General features: G+C 43.2%; 1 protein-coding gene across 4 annotated transcripts in view; it reads right to left on the bottom strand.

Moving 5' to 3' along the window:
* JPH1 (junctophilin 1) overlaps nt 1–8857 on the bottom strand; it is an 80089-nt gene extending 71232 nt beyond the window's left edge. For 3 of the 4 annotated variants that reach the window (XM_059901894.1, XM_059901893.1, XM_059901895.1), the window contains exons 1-2: nt 8201–8852; nt 2813–3572 (exon numbers count right to left, since the gene is read on the bottom strand). In XM_059901894.1, coding sequence (XP_059757877.1) covers nt 2813–3572; nt 8201–8579 — 1139 coding nt within the window. In that variant the 5' untranslated portion in view covers nt 8580–8852. Of the gene's footprint in view, nt 1–2812; nt 3573–8200 lie in introns of all 4 variants that reach the window. The other variant, XM_059901896.1, reaches the window with a different exon arrangement.
* Between the last annotated feature and the right edge of the window lie 16317 nt (nt 8858–25174).

Raw genomic sequence — 25174 nt, 5'->3', positions numbered from 1 at the left:
TCCCTGGGATTTCAGAAACAAACAAAAATCTCTGTAGCATAAAAAATAACAGTGATACAATAATAATTAACACTATCAGGGAGGCAATCTGAAGCGGTCAATAACTATTAACAGATCATCTCCCTTTGTTGCTAATGTTGAACTAGTGATTTCAACAGTGGCCGCTGCTAGGAGTCTTACTTTCTAGTTCTTATTCTGCCATCACTGGGGCAGGGGAAGGGGAAGAGTGTCTTTACGTTCTTAAACTTTTGATATTTTTAAAAGCAAAAACCATTAATAACAACTGCTAGAAGGGCCAGGAAGCACTGAGCAAGTTGCAAAACTCTGTATCTGAAGTAGTCATTAAAGCAAGGCATCTGGAAAGAGACTAAACCAGTGAAAGTGAAATATAAAAAGTTAATTGAGCATTAAAAATTTTTTTTGCCTGTCGTGTCATCAAAACAGTATTTTTTTCCTTGTGGTAAGAACACTTAACATGAGATCTACCCTGTTAAAACGTTAAGCGCACACTACAGTATTGTTAACTACAGGCACAATGTTGTAGAGAGCTCTAGAACGATTCATCTTGCTTAACTGCAGCTTTATACCTTGGAACAGCAACTTCCAATTTCTCCCTCCCTTCAGCCCCTGGCAACCACCATTTTACTGTTTCTATGCATTTGACCATTATAGATCTCGCCTATAAGTGGAATCATGCAATATAGTTGTCCTGTGACTGGCTTATGTCACTAAGCATAATGAACTGAGCATTTTTTAAACAGCTAAGCGAAATCTTTATGAAGGAGTTAACTAGCTAGAAGTACAAGCTCTTAAGCTAAATGTCTGTTAATTATAAACTATTATAACACACTACTCCCAAACTACATAATACCACCCCAAAAGACTTTTGACAGAGAGACTGTGGCTAGAACTTGGATAAGAGTTTTACGATACTGGTAAAATCAGAGATCTTTGCATCACAGTTTTTCATTATGTAGGTTCCTCCAATTTAATCATAAAAGTCAATAATTAAAGCAAGCATAAGAAAGTTATTTGCTAGAATGTCCCACATAGGTTTATCTTCCACCTGCCAAGACTGAATTACCTCTAGCATTATCACTGGGTGAAAACAAAAAGGAAGAATCCAAGAGTGCATTTCAAATTAGAGACTAGGGCCTAACGAAAAGTATATCAATTAGCTCTAAAAGTTATCAGAGGGCCATGGAAGCTGGCAAGGTTAGATGTGCCAAGTATCCTATCTACAAGCAGAGTAAAAAGCAAGTAGATGCAATGCTTGGTGATCAGAGAAAACAATGATCTAAAATAAAACATGCTCAGCAGATAAAAGAGGAGAGACCGTTCTTGAAAGTTTGCACCAATTAACAAGCAATATTGACTTTAAAATTGGGTTAGTTTGGGATAAAGACGGAAATCTTGAACAATTTAATATCATCTATATCTAAAAATAATACAAAACCCAAGACCGCCTCCATTTTCCAATTAGTGTTTCAGACACTCAGAAGTAAACAGCAGCCATAAAATAGGGGCATTTAAAAAAAAAAGAATTTCAGAAGTCTAGAAGTATTAAGTTGAACAATATGAAATCGCCATTTTTTGTACATCGAAAAGTTTGAACATCAGAATTTTCACATGGTTCCACCAAAGAAAAGGGAGGGCTCATTAATTTAATGGTAAGAATAAAAACCTGAAGACATGCTAAGAGTTCGTGGTTTCACAAGGTTTACTTCAATGCGAGAAGAGTACTGAAGCAGGAAAAGGATTTTTAATATTCTATGATAAACGTTATGTCTCAAATCACACAAAACTAGGGCCAGTCAGTACCTGCTCAAATGAAACTAAGAATACAATTTTCCATGTATAACCGTCCCACCTTCCTTTTTGACTAACATACGACATCCAACCCTAGTAAAATTCTATTCCCAGTCGGTTTCTCCATGCCCTGGTTGGATGCCTGAACCTGGCTCTCATGGGTAGGACTTCAGGGGCGCGCCCACATACACCTCACTTCTCCATCTACTATTCACCACTTGGTCTTACTCACTCCAGCCCTCCTCTGCCGCTCTTTCTTTCAACCTTGGCACACTGACAGTCCCCTGTCTTTGTCAGGCTCTCCCCACCCCCTTCCTTCCAATATACCAGTGATCTAGTCTTTCTTGCATAGAATGGGGGGATTCTGCTGAGCCTCAGTCACTCTGCCTTTCCCATGTAGGTAAGCTTTGCTGTTTAAAGAATGTCTGCTGGATGTTGGCACGTAACTTGACATTTCTGCCTTATCTGAATCCTGGTGAGTTTCTCAAAACCAATCTCACCTATAAGGCATCCATAAACAGAATTTGAGTGTTAGAAATTCGGATAATTTTCTAAGGGGGAGTTGTACACACCTCCAACTTTCATATTAGAATAGAGGGAAGGTAGGTTTCCATGTGGATGGTATTTTCTTTCCGGCACATGAAAGCACTGTGCTCCCTCTGGAAGTATTTCAGGGGTACTTTTTTTTTAAAAAAGGAACTTTCTGGACTCTGGGAAATGTACACAGGCTCTGAGTCAACTCCATCACGTTCAGTATTAGGGAAGTAATTTATATGAGGAAGGGAACCGCAATGTGCCTTCGACATTGTTTGAGGGCGGAAAGTTTCAGAAGAGTGCAGGTACATTTCTGACTCATTCTATTGGGCTTAATCATTTTCCACCTTTGATTCCGGCAGTTGTAGAACCTATGTGGTGATGTCACCAAAGGACTGACAAACATATTATTTGATATTCCACTGTTGCGAAGGACCCGGGCAGAACCACCCATCCTGTGCGTACGTACCTTGAATTTGCTATTTCCACTTTGGTTCTCGCCATGGCGGCTGCCCTTTGCGCGCCTTCGATCGCTCTGTCCACCTTCTCCCTAGTTTTTGTATTTCTTATTGGTATAAGCTGCTTCCTTATTCCACGGACCAGAATATTATTTTTGTATTTTCCCTCTTCCTTGGAGCCGTCGGGAAACACGGTGCAGCCGTACCCGTGCCTCTTGTTATTTGCCCACTCGCCTTCATACTTCATGCCGTTGGAGCGCTCGCTGACGCCGAAGCCGGTGCGCTTGTCGTTCTTCCACTCGCCCATGTAGGTTTCCGTGGTGGTGGCGTCCACGTGGTCTTCCACCGGGCAGAAATCACAATCTACGTCGCCGAAGCTGATGGTGGAGTTGGCGTCGCTGGAGCTGATTCGGCTCATGGCCGCGTCGCTGCGGACCGAGCTGCGCTTGCTGGAGATGGAGGACTTGGATTCGGACTTGCGCAGTTTCATGCTTCCCAAGAGGGAGCCCCGGCGGAAGAGGCCGCCCTTCTTCTTGCCCGCGAGCTCGGCGTCGGCGTGGAAGTTGAGTACGAAGCCCCCGCGGCTGCCGGCCGGGCTCTCGGCGGCGGCCGCGGCGTCGTGGAGCACGCTGCCGTTGCTCTGCTCGCTGCGCAGCGAGGCCAGCGACGTGCGCAGCGGCGAGCGGATCACCGTGGCCATGCCGTAGGGCACGCTCTGGCGCACGCCGTAGCCGTGCCGCATGCCGCCGGCCCACTGGCCCTGGTAGGTACCTTCGAGAGACCGCAAGAGAGCACAGCGTGAGTCTGGGGCCGAGGGGGCGCTGGCGCCTGCGAGCGCGGGGCGCGCAAGGCGAGAGCCCTGCGCGCAGGCCCGGCGGCCCAAGGTCCAATCCCGCACATTGCCAAGCCAACTCTTAGGGATGCTTTTAAAATTCCATTTGTGAATCCCGTCCCTGAGATGTTGTGCCTAGACCTTTTCTGTAATAGTATATAGGCTTTTTGTATACAGCTGTGGTGGCTAAAAAGCGTGCACTGTTTACCTTTGGGAAAAGTGAGATAAGGCCAGAGGAAAACTTCCACACTTAACATTATGGAATTCATCTCAGAGCAAAGGTGTGCTTGACAGTGTCCACTAAAACTTTGTTGACACCAGATCACTTTGTCAATGAATATTATGCCTTCTCAGGAATAGGATAATCTCTAATCGAAAGCATTTGTTTTCATTAAGTTTTTCTATTACATAAATTTGCAAAGACGTTTAAAAATTAATCTGGAGCAGCTTTTTAAATAACCTTAGGAGGAACTGAATGTTAAGATTAGGGAACTTAGAATTTTCTCTTCTACATCAAGTTCATTTCCTTTTAATTAAAGGAAAATTTTAAATTAAAATATCCCCCAAAAGAAGCTATGTAGAAATTTTAAGATGTAATTACTTCTTTATTATTTCTAACTCACAATATCACAGAAGATCAATCATGATAACAGTCTGTCTTGACTTCTTTCAGTTTCTGATTATACAGAGCTACCTTGCCATTTTATATTGCCGTGAAAAGATTTCTATTGCATGGCATACATTTATTTTTAAAATACCGAGAAGTGCTGCTCATAGTTTTATGTCACTGTGTTAACAAGGGCTGATTATTGCACTTAAAAGTTAAAGCCATACTGGCTCCAAAGTCAAAAGTTTTGACTAATTTCAAGACTACCATCTCTTTCTGTTCATTCTGATATATTTTTGGTATATAAATATACAGTAGCAGGGCAACAATGAAATATGAAGTGGGTCTGGTACTGTGAATGTCATATTCTGGGTAGGTCTTAACATCTTAACCTGACACCTAAGAACTTCTGAGGAGGTGGGCATAAACCCCAAAGGATAAGATAGTCAAATAGAACATTTCAGATCAAGAAGCTTTCTACTGAATATTAGCCATCTCCAAACAAGAAAGGAAACTGAATTATTTCCTTAATAATTATTTCTTTAACAGGGAAGGAAATTGAATTATTAGGAAATTGCAACTGACTTGCCCTTTTCCTGAGATAAAATTTTAAGTTCTAAGATAAAAGTTATACAACCTGACTTACACGCACTAAAACTACCTTATTTTTAAATACTTTGTTTAAGTAAACAAGGAATGCTATAATTGTATCCTTCTAACTTTTCTACATAATGATGAGTTAATTTTGCCAGAACAACTTCCAACATACTGTTTGATATCAAGAAGTATTTACACTTTTAAAATGCAGCCATACGGTCTTAGGAATTCCTAACACTGAGGGGAAATTAACAGCTAGTTTCCTTAAACTGCTATCTCCAAAAAGTATTTAGAATTTCCAACGACGTATTGCCTGAAAAATCTAAGTGGTTTAAGGCAACAGCAATAATTAGAAAGTTTAGGTTGTTGCTTAACTGTCGAGTTGAGAAGCAGAACAATGACATTGGCTATATTCCCATCCTATTCTGTTGAGGAACAGTATATGGAAGAATTCCTCCACAGAATTGCTAGAAACCAATTTACAGTCAAAGTGTTAGTGGCTCATCTGAAATTTAAAACAGGTTTAGTTTAGTCAATGAACCTAGAAAATAAAAGGGCCTCTAGTTCTTTATGAAGCAGGTGGTTTCCACCTGCTCCCTGCTGCTCAAATAAAGTTCTAATTAGGTCCTCGCAATCCCTTAAATATAGATGCATAGTTCACAAGTTTAAAAATTATTCTCATGGGTTTGAAGTTATGTTCTATGATTCTGTACCTGGGAGCTGATTTTCTAGATGCAGCCATTTTCACTAAATAAGCTTGTAGTGGAAGGCATCCAGTTTAGAAAGAATTCCAGTCAAATTTAGACTTTATTATGCCAAACTTAAATCTACATGCTATGAATGGGTACGTCACGTGCAAGTATGCATATAATTAACAAAACAATGTGTCTTCCTAGATATTTTCAATAGTTTCATGACAGGTGAAAAAAGGAACCACAGCAGGATCAGAATTTGCACCAAATATTCTGGGCACCTAGACTTGGATTTCATGAGTATGGTACTAAATTATTCTTAATATTCAGGGGGTTTCTATTTCAGTAACACTTCACACACAAATCACTAATAAAATAAACCGAGTGATACTTGTCAATGGAATTATGACTTCCTTCCTCTAGTTTAATGTCACCACAAAATACATGGAATCAGATTTTCCCTAGGTCTGAAAGGGTAGCTAGGGATGGACTTGTGGTGCAGAGGCAAAAAGTAAAAATAGGGGAAGTGATAATGTCCTGTTTTGGCCAAAATCTTTGTATGAAATAAATTGTAGCAATGCACTTCCATTTAGACCCCCATTTTATGATTCAGGACTTTCTAATTAACTGATTGGCATATGAAAGAAAGAAACAGAGTAGGAATTCAATAGTGATTTTTAAGAGTTTTTTCTCCCCTTCCTAATTGGTAGCATATTAGATTTTGTTTTTGGTAGAAAAAGAAAACCACAGTCCTACAGTGATGCCAAATTTTGAGGTTTTTAAAAAATTCTTTTAAAAGTTAGTCTTAAAACAAGATGCTGATTATCCACAGTCATCCTAGACACTTATTTGAGCTTCTAGAACACATACATAGAGGACCTTTACTGTGCTACATATATATTTTGATTGCTAGGTATAGTGAATACTCTAAACCAAGAGATTTTGTTTAATGAGTAGTAACTTTAAAAGAAGACTCATTTATTTTTAGCCTTCCAAATACTGAAGTAAAAGAACTATCCATGGCCTTCTTGAAAGGTTATAAAATAATGCACACATGTGAAAGCTAAGTTTTGTATTCCAACTTTCGAGCATGGAATTTACTTATATTGTAGACCTGGGGCCTCCAATAAAATCCAATCACAAGCTAACATGTTTGTAAGGCTGTCAGCCAAGGCACTCTATGCCCATTCAGAACATTTAAGGGCCCTAATTAACTACTGTGGAACTTGAAACTCATGCAGCCCATATACAAGTATTAGAGAAAGTTCCCCCCCCCCTCCTTTTAATCCATGAGAACCATATCCTTCATTTATACTGTAGGATGAAAAGATGTCCTTTTTAGCAAATCCTACCATTCTGCCGTTTTGCATTTGAAACACGGCCCAACTGTTCTGAGTAAGTGAAGTGTACAAATTGTATAAGCTTTTATATAAGCAGTGGCCTGACTGGGGTTGCTGTGGGCTGGAGAAACTTTTAACTGGATCCCTTTAATATCCTCCAACTCTGAGCTGCAGAATTCTGAAATGTGACCGTGCTTCCTAAAACCCTCTTCAATTAACTGATTATGTTTATTATAAGAAAATGTATTTTGCCAAAGCATAAGACATTCATGCTTCTCAGTTTAGTACAAAAGGGAATTCATCAGATTTTGATACCTGTTTCAATAATATATGTTTCCTGGTTAGAAAAAAAAGGGGGGGGGGGAGAACTCTGCCCTCATATATACAAAATTTCTTTTGCAAATATTGTCTAAATATTAAAACAAGGTGAATTTTGCTCACAGCCAGCAAACCATTTCGGTCACACACCTTAGTGCAAATCGGCGATTCCGTACTGCCATTCTCAAGAGTAAAGTAGCTGTTAACTTAGCAACTATACCTTTCAATTGTATTTTTTAAAACGTAGACTCCATTGTTCATTTCTAAAGTGTTTTCCTCATAATTTGTCCAGATATCTGCAGCTCAACAATGAGTACCTTCTTTTGATGGAAAACCAATACTTCACGAAACCGAATGAAAAACAGAAAGAAAACCCCACATCCTCCGAATCCCACCTGCATCAGGTGGCCTCTCCACTCCCATAACTAGGATGTTTCCAAAAGCACCTCAGATAAGGAACAATTCCCCAACATCCTCGTTAATGGGGTTCTGGCTTCTATCTTTAGGCTACTAGAGGACCAGAAGCGAAATACGACTCCACGTGAAACCAATCCCAGGAGCGGTCCGCAGCGACCGCCAGCCTTACAAGCCCAGGACGTTCGCTCTCACTCCACGGGAGTGGCGATTTCAAACCCGCCCGGGAGAGGGAGGGATCAGGAACGTAATGTGACGGGCTCAAGTGACAGCGTCCCCCTCTCCAGCCCAACCCTCCCGGGCGCGCTCCCTCCCGGTGGCAGCGCGGCGCCGGCCAGGTATATTCACGCCTTGCTCCCCCGGGTGTGCACACACCGCCCGCTCCAAGAACCGGGTCAGATGCAACCCTTGCGCACCAGTCGCGTCCCACTGCACCCTCCCGGGAAGGGCGGGCGCGGGAAGAGGGTGGGAGGCTTCCCCAGGTGTTTTGGCGGGTTTCCGGACACGTGCGCCTCGCGTCCTCCCCGCTTCCCCGCAGTCTGGGCAAAGCCCACCGCACTAGCTCGCGGAGCAGCCGAGCCGCCAGCGACGCCGCTCACCTCCGTCCCCGTAGGTCTCCACGCCGTACCCGTCCTGCAGCCCGTTACTCCAGGTACCCTCGTAGCGAGCGGGGGTGCACAGGCTCTGCCGAACCCCGTAGCGCCCCTTGAAGCCATGTGACCACTCCCCCCGGTACATCCACTTGCCCTTCGTCTCCACCCCCAGCCCGTGCCGCTTGCCCTGCGCCCAGTAGCCCTGGTAGGTGTTGCCGCTGGGCCAGGTGTAGCCTCCGACCACCTCGAAGCCGTGCGACCAGGAGCCCGAGTACTCGCCCTGGCCCTTGGGCCCCGTGCAGATGCCATGCCCGTGCGCCTTGCCCTCCTCCCAGCCGCCGCAGTAGGTGCCGCCATCGTCGAAGTCGAACCTTCCGCCCGTCATTCGGGGGGCAGCCCCGGCGCGCTCCCCGCGGGGGCACGGACGCGGGCAGAGCTGGGCACGGCAGGGTGTAGCTCGGAGGTGGAGGCCCGGCGGGCGAGCTCACGACAGCGCCCCGGGCAGCTCGCGCCGCCGCTCGGCTCCAGTCCGACGCCGCCTCCGTCCTCCCCTCTTCTCTCGCCGCTGCTGCTGCTGCCGCCGCCGCCACCGCCACCGCCGCCTTCCTCCTTCTCCTCCTCCTCCTTCGCCGCCGCCGCCGCCCTGGCCAGCGCCGCGCGCGAGAGGACAGCCCGGGCTCCGGAGCGGACCTTCAGCTGCTCCCGCCCGCCCACGTGAGCCGGGCGCCGCCCCGCGCCCGCCCCTCGTCCCCTCCCCAGGCGCCGAGGCCCGGCCCCGCGGCGCTCCCGCACCGCCCCCCCCCCCCCCCCGCCCCGGGCCCTGCCCCCAGCCCCGGGAGCCGCCGCTTCCCTGGCGGGCGGGCTGGCTCGGGATCGGCCGGCGCGCGTGTGTTCGCGCAGCGGGATGTGGGTGGGAGGGAGATTGTGCCCAGGGCCGCGCGCGAGTCCCCGCCTGCCTGGAGGCGGAGGCGATGCCGCGTGTGTGGAGGCAGCTCGCGGGCGGCGGAGGCCCCGGTGTTTGTGTTTGGGGTTTATCAGTGAGGTGAAGCGCCCATAAGTGCGGCCACGTGTGTGTTGAGGGAAAACTCATATGCGTGTTTGTCTGCACTGCATGGGGTTCGTAGTTGCATTTCTTCGGCCTTCCAGTTTGTGTACTGTTGCGTTTGTCATGCTCAGCTGTCACCGTGAATTAACATCCCCCAGATATATGTATGCATGTGAGATAAGTCTGCCACAGCCTAGATAAAATTGTGCAGAATGTTCTTTTACACCTACCCATTTCGAAGCACATGTGTTTGCATTTATTTAATGAATATACAGGGGGAGAGCAATGCAGTTTGAAAAAGCACAGAATAAACTGGTGAGTTTTTTTGTTTGTAATAATAAAGAGGGTGTTTTTAACCTGTCTTTGCAGGTATGTAGGGCATTTGCTTCTACCTCAGAGCCTGTTCCCTCTAATGCCTCATTTATTGTTCTAACAACCCTAGAAATTCTTCAGCCCGGAGCTGTGTACCCAACGGGCAGACGGCTCAGTCTGTGTATGTTGTATAAGTGTCTGGAATGTACACCTGGTACCTCTCCACTGGCATCCACAGTTTAAGAAAGTAAATAGAAGCTTTCAAGGAGGAATATGGTAAGTAAAACACTGCTCTAAACTTACAGAGTCCCTGACCTACAAAACTGGAGACAGGTGTCAGCTGATCTACTTTCCAGCTGCAACACTGCTTTGTTGAATTCACTTTAGACAACTCTTTTAAACTTTTAAACCTCTATTTCACCATCTTCCAAATGGGAATGGCAAGATTCATCTTTCACTTTCTATGTTAGATAATAACTGAATATACTGTGGGTGCAGTGTAAAGCCAAACATCAGAGATTTGTTAATAGGCAAGTTGCTAAGTCGGTATTGCCTCTGGGGAAAGCAGGCACTGGTTTCAACCTTAAAATACCCATGGGAGACACTTACTTCTCCGTGGTTCATAGCCAGGGGTCTTCGGTTAGCCTCTCAAGGACACTGCTTTGCAGAGTATTCATGGTATTCCTTAGGCTGAGAGGCTTTTGGATGACATAGTGAGCACCAGAGGCTGCCAAAGGTTCTCTCACTAGGTTTTGATAGTCAGATAAAAATATAAGGACAGGTGTCAGGGAAGGCAGCAGGGAAAAAGGAGAGTAAACTGCACAGAAAAGGAACTGAAACTGACCTTGATTGGTTCTAGCTCAGGACTGGAGCTGGCCTTTCCTGCTTATCTGGCTGAAATACTGAAAGAAAAATCTCAGTTTACACAGAACCAAATCACCAAAGAGAATTAGAAACCCTTATCCATGGCGCTGCCTGCAGAGTTGCCAGGAATAGTGCTTACCCTAGTGGCCTGAAATAATTATGCACCTTGCTCAGCATCTTGTCCTGGGCTGGGGATTGATTTAGGCCACTGGGAAAACGAGGGCCCAGGATTTTGCAGCTGAGCCATAATTCCATTTTTCTGGATCAGGAACTAGTGTAGACAGTCACATTTCCATCTGTTCTGGGGTTCTTTTTGATATGCGAAACTGTATGATTGCTCAGGCCAACGTATTTTTTTCTCATTTTGAACTGGATTTCTTCATAGAGTAACCTTTGTTTCTTTGCCTTTTTATTTTCGACACACCCATGTGTGTTAGGATCTACATATATGAACATTTAAGGGCTAAACTTGTGTTTGCAAGCATGGTGGAAACATTTAATGCTTTTTCACTTTTCCTAATTAGCTCTCAGGCAAATGATGGACTTTCTGAAGTACACAGCACAGAGTAAGTAAGTTTCTGGATCTATAATGGATGTGTAGTCCATCTACGGTAGATGGACAAAGGGCGTTGGTGCGAACACATCTGGGAAGAATATGGAGATTTGGGGACAGTAAATGATATGCCCATTCATCCCTTAATCTTTTCCTCTTGCTATCCCTAATAGGTGTCTTCCTTGGAAGGACCCTTCATTAAAAGAAAGAATCCACAACCAGGTGTCTGCTATTAAATTTCAATTAATCAGTCCTAACCCGACTCTGCCACTGACTCTCTTCACGGGGGAAAATTAGTATTGAATTTTTGGTAGTTCACTGAGAGATTTTTGGCAAAAAATCATACATACAAAGCATATAACCCATGCTTCCATTTACCTGCTGTCATCCCGGTGGAATGTTTCCCCATTCTGACTGATGTGTTCATTAACGTCAGTGTTCAGGTTCAATGGTAATGGTTGGAGAAGACAAGGGAATGAGAACCAGGAAGAGGAAGAGGTGCTGAGAACGGTGGCACAGCACGTAGGAGGTAGAGGAATAACGCTTCAGTTTACTAGTTGGGGTTACTAATGTCCTTATTTTCCCTCTCACTCTGAACCTTTGCCCTGGATAAAGGGGGGAGTTGAATTTAGCTTTAAGTGGAGATTAGTAAGAAGAGAATATGAATGTTGGTTTGACAGGTGGGGTGGGGCAAGCCATTAAAGCCCAGGGGCCAGCAGCCACGCTAGCGCTTGGTTTTTCTCCACTGTTCAAAACGCGGCGCTTGTAGATTTCCATTCTAGAGAATTTTGTAACAAAAAGTAAGCCATTTGAGTGTGAATGTCTAGTAACAACATGTTGGTGAGGATGTTTTGCTTAGAATTTGATCTTTTTTTAATAGAAGATGTGTTTAAAATTTTATTGGTGATTTCATTTTATTTACATATTAGAATTAGTTACTGAGAATTTTTAATAAAACTACAAATGACAGAAAGCTAATCTGGAGGTGTATGCTGTCCAAAGTGTGTTTATTGATTCAAAGTGTGTAAGAAAGCAAGTAGAATTTAAATTACTTGATTTATTATATAAGTCAAAATGAGTTTTACTACTATTATATATAGGACGGATAAACAAGAAAGTCCTACTGTATAGCACAGGGAACTATATCAATATCCTATGATAAACCATAATGGAAAAGAATATGAAAAAGAATATATATGTATAACTGAATCACTTTGCTGTACAGCAGAAATTGACACAAATTGTAAATCAACTATACTTCAGTAAAATTTCAAAAAGAGTATTATTAGCATATTTGTGATAAAAGATTCATAAAAATTTTAAAAACTCGCCCACAATAAATAAAAAAGTTAAGAAATATGGCCATAAGGTTTGCAGATACCATGAAGTCAGAAGAGGAAGCGACTTACGAAATTAATGATCTTCACTACTTTGAAGGAAATTACGGTATGCCAGATTACGTGGTAAGTTCTTTACATGCATTAATTCATTCAAATCTCATAATAACCCACGTGAGTAGTACTAGTGTTACAACCATTTTACAGAAGAAGAAAATAAGCCTTAAAACAGTTATGTGGGCTTCCCTTGTGGTGCAGTGGTTGAGAATCCGCCTGCCAATGCAGGGGACACGGGTTCGAGCCCTGGTCTGGGAAGATCCCACATGCCGCAGAGCAACTGGGCCCGTGAGCCACAACTACTGAGCCTGCGCGTCTGGAGCCTGTGCTCCGCAACAAGAGAGGCCGCGATAGTGAGAGGCCCGCGCACCGCGATGAAGAGTGGCCCCCGCTCGCCGCAACTAGAGAAAGCCCTGGCACAGAAACGAAGACCCAACACAGCCATAAATAAATAAATTAATTAATTTAAAAAAACCCAAAAAACAGTTATGTGCCCAAGATCATTCGAGGTAGAAATGGTTGAGCTGGAATTTAAACCAGTCTGTCTGATGCTCTTTATTACCACTCTTTATTAGAGTGAGGGTAAGAACTTCCAAATGGAGGAAGGAAGCAGGCTGGGTAGAGAGCAAGAAGGGGTGGTGAAGATGACTTTATTTATTTTTTAGAATAGCTGCCCAGATGGCGGTGATGCTACTGGCCAGAATGAAAGAAATGGAGGAAGAAGAGTAAATTATAGAGGTTGGGAAGATAGGTTCATATAGGAAGAGATGATCCAGAAATACATCTCAGAGATGTTCAATAGGCAGTTGGTAATGCAGGTCAAGAACTAAAAGTAAATTAGTTGATAAGTAAATATAGTTGTCCTCAGTATCTGTGGAAGATCGGTTCCAGGACTGCCCCTCCCAATACCAAAACCCACGATGTTCAAGTCCCTTATAGAAAATGGCAGAGTATTGGTACATAACCTATGTACATCTTCCCATATTCTTTCAATCCGATCTAGATTTACCTATAATAACTAATATAATGCAAATGCTATATAAATAGTTGCCAGCAAGTGGCAAGTTCAAGCTTTGCTTTTTGAAACTTTCTGGAATTCTTTTTTTTTTCAAATATTTTCAATCTGCGCTTGGTTGAATCTGTGGATGTTGAATCTAATGCAGCATAAGGAAGGCCAACTGTAATCCCTGAATTTCTCTTCTGACAGCTCTCTTTCAGTAGCCCTTCCCTTTGAGACTTGTACCATTCATGCTGGCCCACTCTTTAGGAAGCCAGCAACTTGCTCTGTGCTGTATTTTTCAGAAAAATCCATCTTCTCTAGGTCACTCCCCTTGTTTATCTAGGACCAAAGGCTGAGCTGCTCTCCCCCTACCTGCTGTTGCCTGCCACTGTCCCAAGCAGCCTCATCCTGGCCTCACCGTCTGTCGTCTTTCTCAGCATCATGGCCTTTATCTTAAAGTCCTCAGACAAAGTGTGGCCTTACTTTGACCCATACGTAGGCCAACACTGAAAACTAGAACTTGACAATCTCTCTCTTTGACAACACTCGCTGGTCTTTCCCATTCACTGAACAAGCCATGGACTCTTAGCCAAGTCTCCACTCCTTTGATGCCCTTCATGTCCTCCTGGCCCTTCCCTATCCTGCCTGAAGGCCCTAATGTGTCCTTTCCTCAGGACTGTCCTTTCTATAGTGACCTCCTAGTTCATCTGCCTGCCCAGCCCCCAAGCCTAAGCCACAGTTTCTCATCCCCTGCTCCTAGGAAGCCCCTTCTGGAGAAAATCACATTTACCAATTGCCATTGCAAATCATGGGTGGCAAGCCTCAGGCTAACCCCTCCACACTGCATGGCCGATCTCTTCCCAGGCAACTTCCAGAAGCCCATCATCATCCCTGAGCCCCTCTTTCTTTCCTACTTGTCTTCTCCCTCATGGAGGAAAAGAGCTAACCCCTGGGAACAACTTCCTTCTCTTCAGATTGGTTCTCATTTTCTTCCTCTCTTCATGACCTCAACCCAGAGGAAAAGATGTCCCTTTTTCTCTCCACGTTCTGGGTCAATGCCTTCTCTCTTGGATATATTTTAATTTCTTTTCTTCCCTCCAACAGAGGTGCTCATGTGTCCTCTATGTTAAAACAGCCTTCATTTCCTGGTCCCGCTTTCACCTCAAGTCTCCTGTCTGTTCTGGAAACTGCAGACTTCCCTGAATGAGTAGGTTACGTTCAAGTCTTTCCTCCCCACCTCTCATTCTCACGCCACTCGATTTGGGTTCTATCCTCACCAGTCTAGTGAAGCTTGTTTAGCCATTAGGGACCTCCTAGTTGACAGATACAATGGCATCTCTTCAATTCCTATCCTGCTAGGAGTGGCAGCTGCGAGTTTGATATTTGTGAACACTTAACCTCCCTCAGCTTCTGTAAAACCCATATCTCTCGGCTTATCTCTTCTCTCCCTCTTCCTCTCCTACCACTTTAGCTGTCTCACTCCCTGTGTATTTTTCTTCTTATCCCTTTCTAATCTCCTTAGGCTATCTTTTGTGTCCAAAACATTAGCTTCAGCGTAGCCAAATTTCGTGTAATTACTGGATACTTGTTGGCTTATTTTATACAACTAGGCAATCCTGCCCTAGGCCCCAAGAGTCTAATTTAGAAATAGTCTAATTCTGATATAAAAACACCAGCTGAGCCTTGTTTAAGTCTCAAGGGCAGTTCTTTGGTTTCCTCCCATGACTTGTCCCTTGTGGCTCTCTGCCTGCTCTTTTTAATGAGTGGAGGTCCACTAGACTTAGCATATGTGTCCAATGATGAGGCTCACAGGGAGTTTCAGAAAAGTTCTAACAGTGAAAAATGTAAATGACAGGTTAAAGGGAGATTTAAAAGAGATAGTAAGCTTGAAGACACAGAGTAGATTGTTTCAGGTACTAGGTCTGTGCATTGAAGACCTAGTACCTGAAGCAAACCATAAAATGTATTTCTATGTGTGTGTATATGTGTGTGTGTGTGTGTATGTATATCTATGCACTTGTATATATGATTACTCGGTTAGGTTTGGAGACAGAGAAGTAGCTCAGACCTTGCTGTTAAGGGTATAAAACATAACTAAAGAGGCAGGAGATAAAAATGAAAAATAGTAAAAGTGCAAGGGAGACAACTATAAGCAAACAAGCACCAAGTGTGATAAGGATTCAGAGGATAGAGTAGTTTTGTGGGCTGCTATAGTTGAAACGATTCTCAGGAATCATGGGCGTACTGTTTAGCTTTGTGGATAATGTAGAAGGGGCATCCTTCCAGATATCTCTAAAGGGATGGTCTTCTTAAGAGACACTGTACAGAAGGAAGGAAAAGAGGTCCCTGGAATTGAAGGAGAAAAGAGGATGAGTTCATCTCTCTCATGCAACAGTGAAAATCATAATGCTTTATTCTGAAAATAGGGATGAAAGGCAACTCAGAATTTGAAATAACACAAATTGGGGGTGGGGGCAAGGGACTATAAAAACATACTTGGGAGTGTTGCTATTAAGGTGGTAAAAGTTGGGAAAATTGATGGGATAACCATTTCCTAAAGAGGTTGAATAGAGAAGGGCAGTACATCAACATCCATTCATGATAAAGACTCTTTCCAAAGTGGGTATAGAGGGAACATATCTCAACGTAATAAAAGCTGTTTATAACAAACCCACAGCCAACATAATACTCAATGGTGAAAAGTTGAAAACCTTCCCACTAAAATCTGGGACAAGACAAGGATGCCCACTCTCACCACCTCTATTCGACATAGTATTAAAAGTCCTAGCGACAGCAATCAGATGATAAAAAGAAATTAAATGTACCTGAATTGGGAAGGAGTAAAATTGTCATATGCAGAATACATGACACTATACATAGAAAACCGTAAAGACTCCACACAAAAACTACTAGAAGTAATAAATGAATTCAGCAAGGTAGCAGCATACAAGATAAACATACAGAAATTGGTTGCATTTCTTTACACTAACAGTGAAATATCAGAAAGTAAAAAAAAAAAAAAAACTCTTTTAGAATTGCATCAAAAAAATAAAATACTTAGGAATAAACCTGAACAAGGAGGTGAAAGACATATATGCTGAGAACTAGAAAACATTGATAAAGGAAACTGAAGATGATTTAAAGAAATGGAAGGATATCGCATGCTCTTGGATTGGAAGAATTAATATTGTTAAAATGGCCTTACTACCCAAAGCAATCTACAGATTTAATGTGATCCCAATCAAATTACCCATGACGTTTCTCACAGAACTAGAACAAATGATCCTAAAATTTATATGGAATCACAAAAGACCCAGCCAAATTGCCCAAGAATTGCCAAAGCAGTCCCAAGGAAAAAGAACAAAGCTGGAGGCATTACACTCTGAGACATCAGAAAATAATACCACAAAGCTACAGTAGTCAAAACAGCATGGTATTGGCACAAAAAACAGACATATGGATCAATGGACCAGAATAGAGAGCCCAGAAATAAACCCATACACCTAAGGTCAATTAATCTTTGACAAAGGAAGCAAGAATATACAATGGAGAAAAGACAGTCTCTTCAGCAAGTGGTACTGGGAAAACTGGACAGCTACATGTAAATCAATGAAGTTAGAACACTCCCTCACACCATACACAATATAAACTCAAAATGGCTTAAAGACTTAAATATAAGACAAGGACACCATAAAACTTCTAGAAGAGAACATAGGCAAAAGATTCTCTGACATAAGTTGTAGCAATGTTTTCTTAGGTCAGTTTCCTAAGACAGCAATAGAAATAAAAGCAAAAATAAACAGATGGGACCTAATCAAACTTAAAAGCTTTGCACAGCAAAGGAAACTATAAACAAAGTGAAAAGACAACCTATGAACTGGGAGAAAGTCTTTGCAAACGATGCGACCAACAAGGGCTTAGTTTCCAAAATATACAAATTGTTCATATAACTCAATAACAAAAACCCAAACAGCCCAGTCAAAATATGGGCAGAAGCTCTAAATAGACGTTTCTTTAAAGAGGGCATACAGATGGCCGATAGACACATGAAAAGATGCTCCACATAGCTAATTATTAGAGAAATGCAAATCAAAAACACAATGAGGTATCACCTCACACTGTTAGAATGGCCGTCATTAAAAAGTCCACAAACGATAAAAATGCTGGAGAGGGTGTAGAGAAAAAGGAACCCTCCTACACTGTTGGTGGGAATGTAAATTGGTATAGCCACTATGGAGAACAGTATGGAGGTTCCTTAAAAGACTAAAAATAGAACTACCATATGACCCAGCAATCCCACTACTGGACATATACCCTGGACATATATCCAGACAAAACTAAAATTCAGAAAGATACATGCACCCCAATGTTCATAGCAGCACTATTTACAATAGCCAAGACATGGAAGCAACCTAAATGTCCATCGACAGGTGAATGGATAAGGAAGATGTGGTACATATATACAATGGAATATTACTCAGCCATAAAAAAAGAATGAGATAATGCCATTTGCAGCAACATGGATGGACTGACGGATTATCATACTGAGTGAAGTAAGTCAGACAGAGAAAGACAAATATCATATATCACTTATATGTGGAATCTAAAATATGATGCAAATGGACTTATTTACAAAACGGAAACACTCACAGACATAGAAACAAAGTTCTCTAAGGGGAAAGGGGGGGAGGGGTAAGTTAGGAGATTGGATTAACATATACATACTACTATATATAAAATAGAAAAACAACAAGGTCCTACTGCAAAGCACAGGAAAATATATTTAATATCTTGAAATAACATATAATTAAAAAGAATATGAAAAAGTATACATATATATGTATAACTGAATCACTTTGCTGTACACCAGAATCTAACACAACATTGTAAATCAACTATACCTCAATAAAAAATGTTTTTTTAACCAAGAAGGGAGGTGCACAATATTGCTGAAAGCACAACTAAGGAGTAAGTAGTTGCCAAGTGACTGATAGCTGAAGGAGAGAAAAAAACAAATCCATTATTAGGCAGTAAAGAAACGCAAATTATAACTGGGGAATGAATGGTACCAAGAGCTCTGGAATGGGATTTGAAACAATGGCCAATAATAGGAAAGGCTTCCCTCTAACTGAGCGACAGACATTGGGGACTGTTGTATCCTTGCCAAGTGCTGCAGTCCCCATCCACATATCACCTCGGCACACACACTATTAGAGCCCTGGTGGATTCTTCAGATACTGACTGCATTCCGAATACAGCTTAAATTCCTCTTTCTTTCCTTAAACACACTCTAGAATGTTCGTTATCCCTTGCATCTCACTTACTACTTTCACATAGCAAGCGCTTTTTCAAGCTTACTGAGAAGGAGGAACACCCCATGGGGTGGCTTCAGGGGTGCACTGCTGAGATCTCCCTCCAAGAGAACCTGCAGCGGCGAGGAGGGTACTTGGCGCATAGCCTCCAGCTGCGGCGACTTCAGATCTGTGGTGGTGTTTGCAGTCAAGGCCATACTCTGCCCTGGGACATCCCCCCTAAAGTAAAAGGCAAATCGCTGCATCTCGTGGCCTCTGATATACAACAACAACAACAACAAAGAGCAGAGGACCCGGTAGGCCTCTTGGATTCTGGAGGCAACACCACACTTAGAAACTGCTCCAGCCTATATGCTGAGCGACATGGATGGAAGGCTGCCAGCTTTGAGAGGGCTCAGAGCAGGAAAGAGTTTTGCAGGAGGCCCAGGCAAGCAGCCCTGCCTCTTGGGCCATACGATCAGGCAGATCCTTTGGTGCTGGCGTTTGGTGTCAGTGGTGAGAAAAGATACGATAGGAAGATTGTGGCAAGCCCCAGTGGAAGAATCACAGTGCAGGTCTGTGGAGATCTGAAGCAAGGCCATAGCGTCTGCAGAAGAGAATATAGAGCTTCTGAGAATCAGTTCCTTGACTTTGGCAAAAAAAACCCGACTGCTTGACCATGGGACCCCAAATGACTGTTACTTTAGAATTTCCTATTATGAGCTGGGTCCTGTAGACCCTGCCAAAACAAAGTTGTGCAGACCCAGAAGCAGTCTATTGTAAGATGAACATGGTATATCCAGGGTCAAGCCGAGCAGAACCAGAGGACACAAGTAAGCTGCAAGAACAGGTGGCCCAGAGCCCCATGTCCCCTAGAATTTCACTAGCACCCCTTCCCCAGCTCTTACCTATGGGAAGATTGGGGTTCCATTCAACCAGCTAAAGAGGAAGAAAAGCCTGCACTTGGTTTATCGATGGACAGGCTATTATGCGGATGAAGCTGAAAATGAATGGAGGCTGCATTACAGACACGCTCAGGAGTGGTCTTGAAAGTATGTAGAGAGGGAAAATCTTTCCAAGGGGCAGAGCTGTGAGTGGTGAACCTGGTCATCTATTTTATGTGAAAGGAAAAGTGGCCTGAGGTGGGAAAATATGTAGATTTCTGGGCAATGGCCAACAGCCTGGCCATCTGGTCAGAGGCCTGGAAGGGAAAGGACTGGAAGATGGAAGACGTGGAGGTCCAGAGTAGATGCATGTGGATGAACCTATGGGAATGTGTAAAGAGTTTTGTGCTACATGTCAATGGCCTCCATGGAAGGGGCACCGAAAACCCAGGACTCTACCTAGACTGTCTCCAGCCAATAGCTGAGCACAGTGGGATTGCTAGAGCTGGACCATGCCTTCTCAACACAGGCCTCCTCTGACAGGCTCGTATTTTCTGTGCTCCCCATTGACCTGGCTGGAACTTTCTTAGAGCTATTCTGCAGTCTGTGTTTCCTCTACCCAAGCCTCCTTCCTTCCCTCCTTCCTTTCACAGGTTTCAGACCTGCATTGTGACCCAAAGGCTCTGCCCACCTACTCCTACTTCCTTTGGCCTTTATGCCTCACATGTGTTCACCCCAGTAAATCTCTCGTATGTCTAATTCTGTCCTGACGTCTGCTTGTTGGAGGCCCTGAACTGACACACACCCCGTGATCTTTCAAATATAAACATACACACTCACACACTTACATTTACAGGTGAGCCATGGTCAAAGAGAGATGAAAGTCTGCTTTAGAACTTGATAAAATTGAATTGAAAATCAGATTTCATGGTCTTTAAAAAAGAATGAGGAAGTTCTCCGTGTACTGATGTGGAAAAATCCCCAAGATCTATTAGGTGGAAAAAAGCAAGGTATGGAATAGTGTATGTAACATGATGATTTTTTCTGTACTTGAATCTATGTAAAAACCTGCTGGGGAGGAGAGGTGGGGAAAAAAAAAAAACCCTGTAAAGATACAAAGAAAAAGAAAAATAAAGGGGGTGGGAATGGCAATGCTCAGTAAAGAACATTTTGATTTGTTTTTATTTTGCACCTTGAAATTGTACTACCTATTAATAATTAAATTGAAATGTCAATCTTCAGCATCTTTGCATATTATTATCTTAAAAATCAATCCTTTATATGTGATTGAACATAACTGTCTGTTGGCATATGATGCAGTAACTTATGTACAGCAGTGAGTGGACCTGATAAACTTAAGGACCCCCTAAAACATAGTCTCCCAGTTGGAAAAAGACAGTCTGGGTGATCTAGATGGCCTGAGTGATTTCTAACTCACCAACTGATTGAATAATTCATAGCCTCTCTACCTGACTGTGACAGAGTGGACATTTAGAAACTGCCAGCTGTATACTGTTGTCAGTCCCGCCATGTTTGCTGGTCTCAACGTTTTGCTACTTCTAGAAAGAAGTATGCACCACCATTTCCTTCCTGAATGTTACAGCCTAGGCTAAATTATGCCTCGTTTCCACACCTCAGATCCATACTAAATATTCCTTTAGTACAAATACTTCATCAGAGTGCAGGTAGGAATCCCTTTTCGAGCATTTTCAAAAGATGCTTGTCCAGGTTTAACCCTCCCCTGGCAAAATCTCTGAGAGAGGCCCCATCACATACGTTCCCCAGAGATCCTAATGTATTTCTTTTTTCTTTTTCTTTTTCTTTTCGGCTGCACTGGGTCTTCATTGCTGTGTGTGGGCTTTCTCTAGTTGTGGCGAGCGAGGGCCACTCCTTGTTGCCGTGCGTGGGCTTCTCATCGCGGTGGCCTCTCTTGTTGTGGAGCACGGGCTCTAGGTGCGCGGGCTTCAGTAGTTGTGGCACACGGGCTCAGCAGCTGTGGCTCACAGGCTCTAGAGTGCAGGCTCAGCAGTTGTGGCACACGGGCTTAGTTGCTCCGCGGCATGTGGGACCTTCCTCCACTGGGGATCGAACCCGTGCCCCCTGCATTGGCAGGCGGATTCTTAACCACTGCACCACCAGGGAAGTCCCCCTAATGTATTTCTGATGAAGAATCATTTCTGTAGGGCGATTTCCAAAAATCCCCTGATGACAATCACCAGGGGGCACTTGTTAAATATATGCATGCCCAGGTTTCTCCCATGGTGAATTCTGATTCAGTGGGTTTGAGTTGGGGCTCAGGAATCTGTTATTTTAATAAATACACTGAGTCTTCAGGGAAACATTACTGTAGGGTTATGTAGCCTCATGTGGGCTAATTTAGATTCCATAAACTGATAAAATAATTTCAAAGTTGCCTGATACTAGTGATCCTAATATTACTTTATCTTTCTCGCATGAATTCCCTCTCAAAGTCTTTAATAATTATAAACTATATCCTCCTCATCATTTAAAAGTCAAAATTCAAAAGTGCTATGTAAGAGCATGCTTGCTAAGGATAAGTGTACAATAGATAGTGAATACTTATGCAATAAAAGAAGCTATTAATGAGGTGACCTTGAAATCCAGAACTTAACAGAAACCTGATAACTCTAGACCAAATCAGTTGGTGGACTTGTGAAGTCTCCATTCCTTCCTCAGTGTCTCTGGAGTGTGAACTCAGGGAGTTGTGCTGTCTTTAGAGATCACTGGCCTTGAGAGGTCTATCTCTTTCACCCATCTTGGATAAGTGACAGGGCATAGGGCCTGAGCTTAGGGTTACCACACAGCAGAGTACCCCTAGCCCCAGCTCCTGAGGTTTTCAGTAGTTTAGAATTGTAGCCTTGATCCTGCTGGCAAATTTTACATGACCCTGGACTAGCTGGGCACTACGGCAGCCAGACACACTGGCCTGCCCCCTGCTTCTGATTAGAGGCACCTGGATTAGCTGGTTTTCTTGTCCATCACTCCTGGGGGTTTAGAGCAGTATTGAGATAGGAGGGGCTTAGAGTCGAATACACAGCAGGAGAATGTATCCGTGATTGTGTGTGGGTTTATTTCTGGGCTCTCTATTCTGTTGCATTGACCTATGTGTCTGTTTTTGTGCCAGTACCATGCTGTTTTGATTATTGTAGCTTTGTAGTATAGTCTGAAGTCAGGGAGTGTGTAACCTCAAGCTCTGTTCTTTTTTCTGAAGATTGCTTTGGCAATTCGGGGTCTTTTGTGGTTCCATATGAACTTTAGGATTATTTACAATAAAAGTGACAGGTAAGCTAAGCTCTGAAGGATGAGTAGGAGATGGCTGGAAAGTAAGGAGGAGATCAGCTGGAGAAGAGGAAACAACTCTGAGCTAGAAACAGCTTGGCACATAGAAGTAACTGAAAACAGGACAGTGTGTTTGGATTCATTGAGCAAGGGAGAGGATCTTGGTAAGAGATGATGGTGGGGAGGGAGGCAGGCACCAGGATATGGTTGTCATCTTATTCTAAGAGCTCATAAGAAATGATGACTGTCTAGGCACTTCCCCCATAGCTGGGGGTAGGGCAGAGAAATGAAACGAGGAAGAAGTATAATATTGGAAAGAAAATATAAAAAGGGTGTTAAATACCAGCCCCTCCTTATTGATTCTGATACACACCCTGAAGCAAGATGTGACCCCCTCTGCTACAGGATAGTGTTTTTCAAACTTGAAAAATGCACGGATAGCTTTTGAAGAAAAACAAAAATTTATCCAGACCTCTTGCCCATGGTGGGTTCAATAATTTTATATATATCTAAATATACATTCTTTGTATATATGCACTTAAATATATAAACCATCAGATAAGGTATACCTCTGTATGCTTATAATTTATTTACAACATAAAACCAACATAAATTGAAAACTGGTAATTTTGAAATTAACAACCTGAATTTAATGTGACATGATGTTTTGATGAAATAAAATTGCTGCTTGCATTTAAAAAAGTTATGGCGCTGCCCACGGAGGCACAGCTTCTCCTGATTCAGCAAATGCATCCTGCTAGATGACACTGAGGACCCCTCTATAGGATTTCTTAGGAAGTCTTTCTTTGTATAGAGTGCTGGTATACCATTTGGCTATTGCTTGGTGGATATACATCATTTACATATTAGATCTGTCTCTCTTCTCATTAGTCAGAAGCAATTAAAGTAGAAAGACTCAGTGGCAAAGTCTGCTTGAACATACACACAAGATTAACCACCAAAATCAAGTGACAGTCCACAGAGATTAAAAATTAGAGAAAATTACCAGACCCCTTAGAATACATAGCTGAACTCCCATAAGTGTGTGGACTTTCGTTTGGAAAATAGTTCTAAATATGAGAGCAGATTATTCCCAGAGACTTCCTAGAGGAGAAAAAAGGGCACTATTCTTTCTCACGTAGAGCCATGGAGACAGGATAAATTGTTCCTTCTAACATTCTAAAAAGGGATCACTGGAATCCAAGGTTTGGTAGGGTCAAGAGGGATCATTAATATTTGAGTGAAAGGAGAGACCAACTTGGGTGTGGTCACAAGTCCCTGTGGTTCCTGCTATGGTACTCAGGACAGACAAGATTAGAAAGAGGCGACTGAGATGTCTCTGCCTCCCAGATGTTTTTGGTCAATTGGCTGAAAAAGGCTTATAGCACTAGCCTCCCAAGTCAGGTGCACAAACCTGTGGGGTGTGGGAAGAAAATATTAAGAGCCCTGGGAGACCTGAGCCCTGATCTCAGGCACATAAAGAGCAGCTCTCAAAGAAGTGTGAGTGGGGGCTCTGTTAAACTGAGAGCTCTCAACAGTTTGTATAATTTACCAAACACGAAGAGCAGCCAGGAAAAGAAGTGTGCATTTTCTGATAAGGTAGAATATCATGTCGTCTATCATTGTAAGTTGATCAGGTTAATATATATGAAATGTCAACTAAAGTTAAGTTTTACTGTTTCAAGGTGTCACTAGTCTTCCATCCATCAATAATATCCATTACTTCAGGGAGAGGGGTGGGCAAGGTACAAAGGACTAAACTTGAAACTTTCAGCTTGAAAACAAATTTTACGTAAGAAAAGGTCTACAAGATGCCAAGCCAAATATCTGTAAGATTCAGGCTTTGCTAAGAAAAAGAAATGATTTGTGGGGTTCCCCAAAGCCATCAATTGGAGACTTGAACACAGGGTTTTTAGGGTGGAACATGGATTAGAGAGGATGTAGGCTATGACATCAGAGCAGTTTGGAGGGATCTGGGAGAGGATGAGTGGGAATGAAAATTCCCAGACATGTTCCCAGATACACAGAGAATCTGAGGGCAGAAGGATTGCATATTCTTCTTCCCTCCTGGACATCTGGGGAGAAGGGTGGCAACACCTCCTCAAACAGTTGGAAGCAACACAGGACAGCCACGTTAGGACAGAGGGGATGGAGTGGATGTTTGGGCAGGCGGCCTGAGATGGCCGTGCAGTGGACATTGATGTGCTGCCCAGATACCCCTCCCGGGTCAGGTACTCGTTCCCCGGCTACTGTGAGTCCTGGCAGCCGATGCCTTGCAGCTGAGTCCATCTCCAAGCATTGCCCTTAGCCAAAGAAGGCCTCCTAGCCCAAGGTCAA

This window comes from Balaenoptera ricei, chromosome 17 (assembly GCF_028023285.1).
Source record: "Balaenoptera ricei isolate mBalRic1 chromosome 17, mBalRic1.hap2, whole genome shotgun sequence".
NCBI lineage: Eukaryota > Metazoa > Chordata > Mammalia > Artiodactyla > Balaenopteridae > Balaenoptera > Balaenoptera ricei.
The sequence above is the reverse complement of the archived record's forward strand: the minus strand, read 5'-3'. Positions and strand labels throughout refer to the sequence as shown.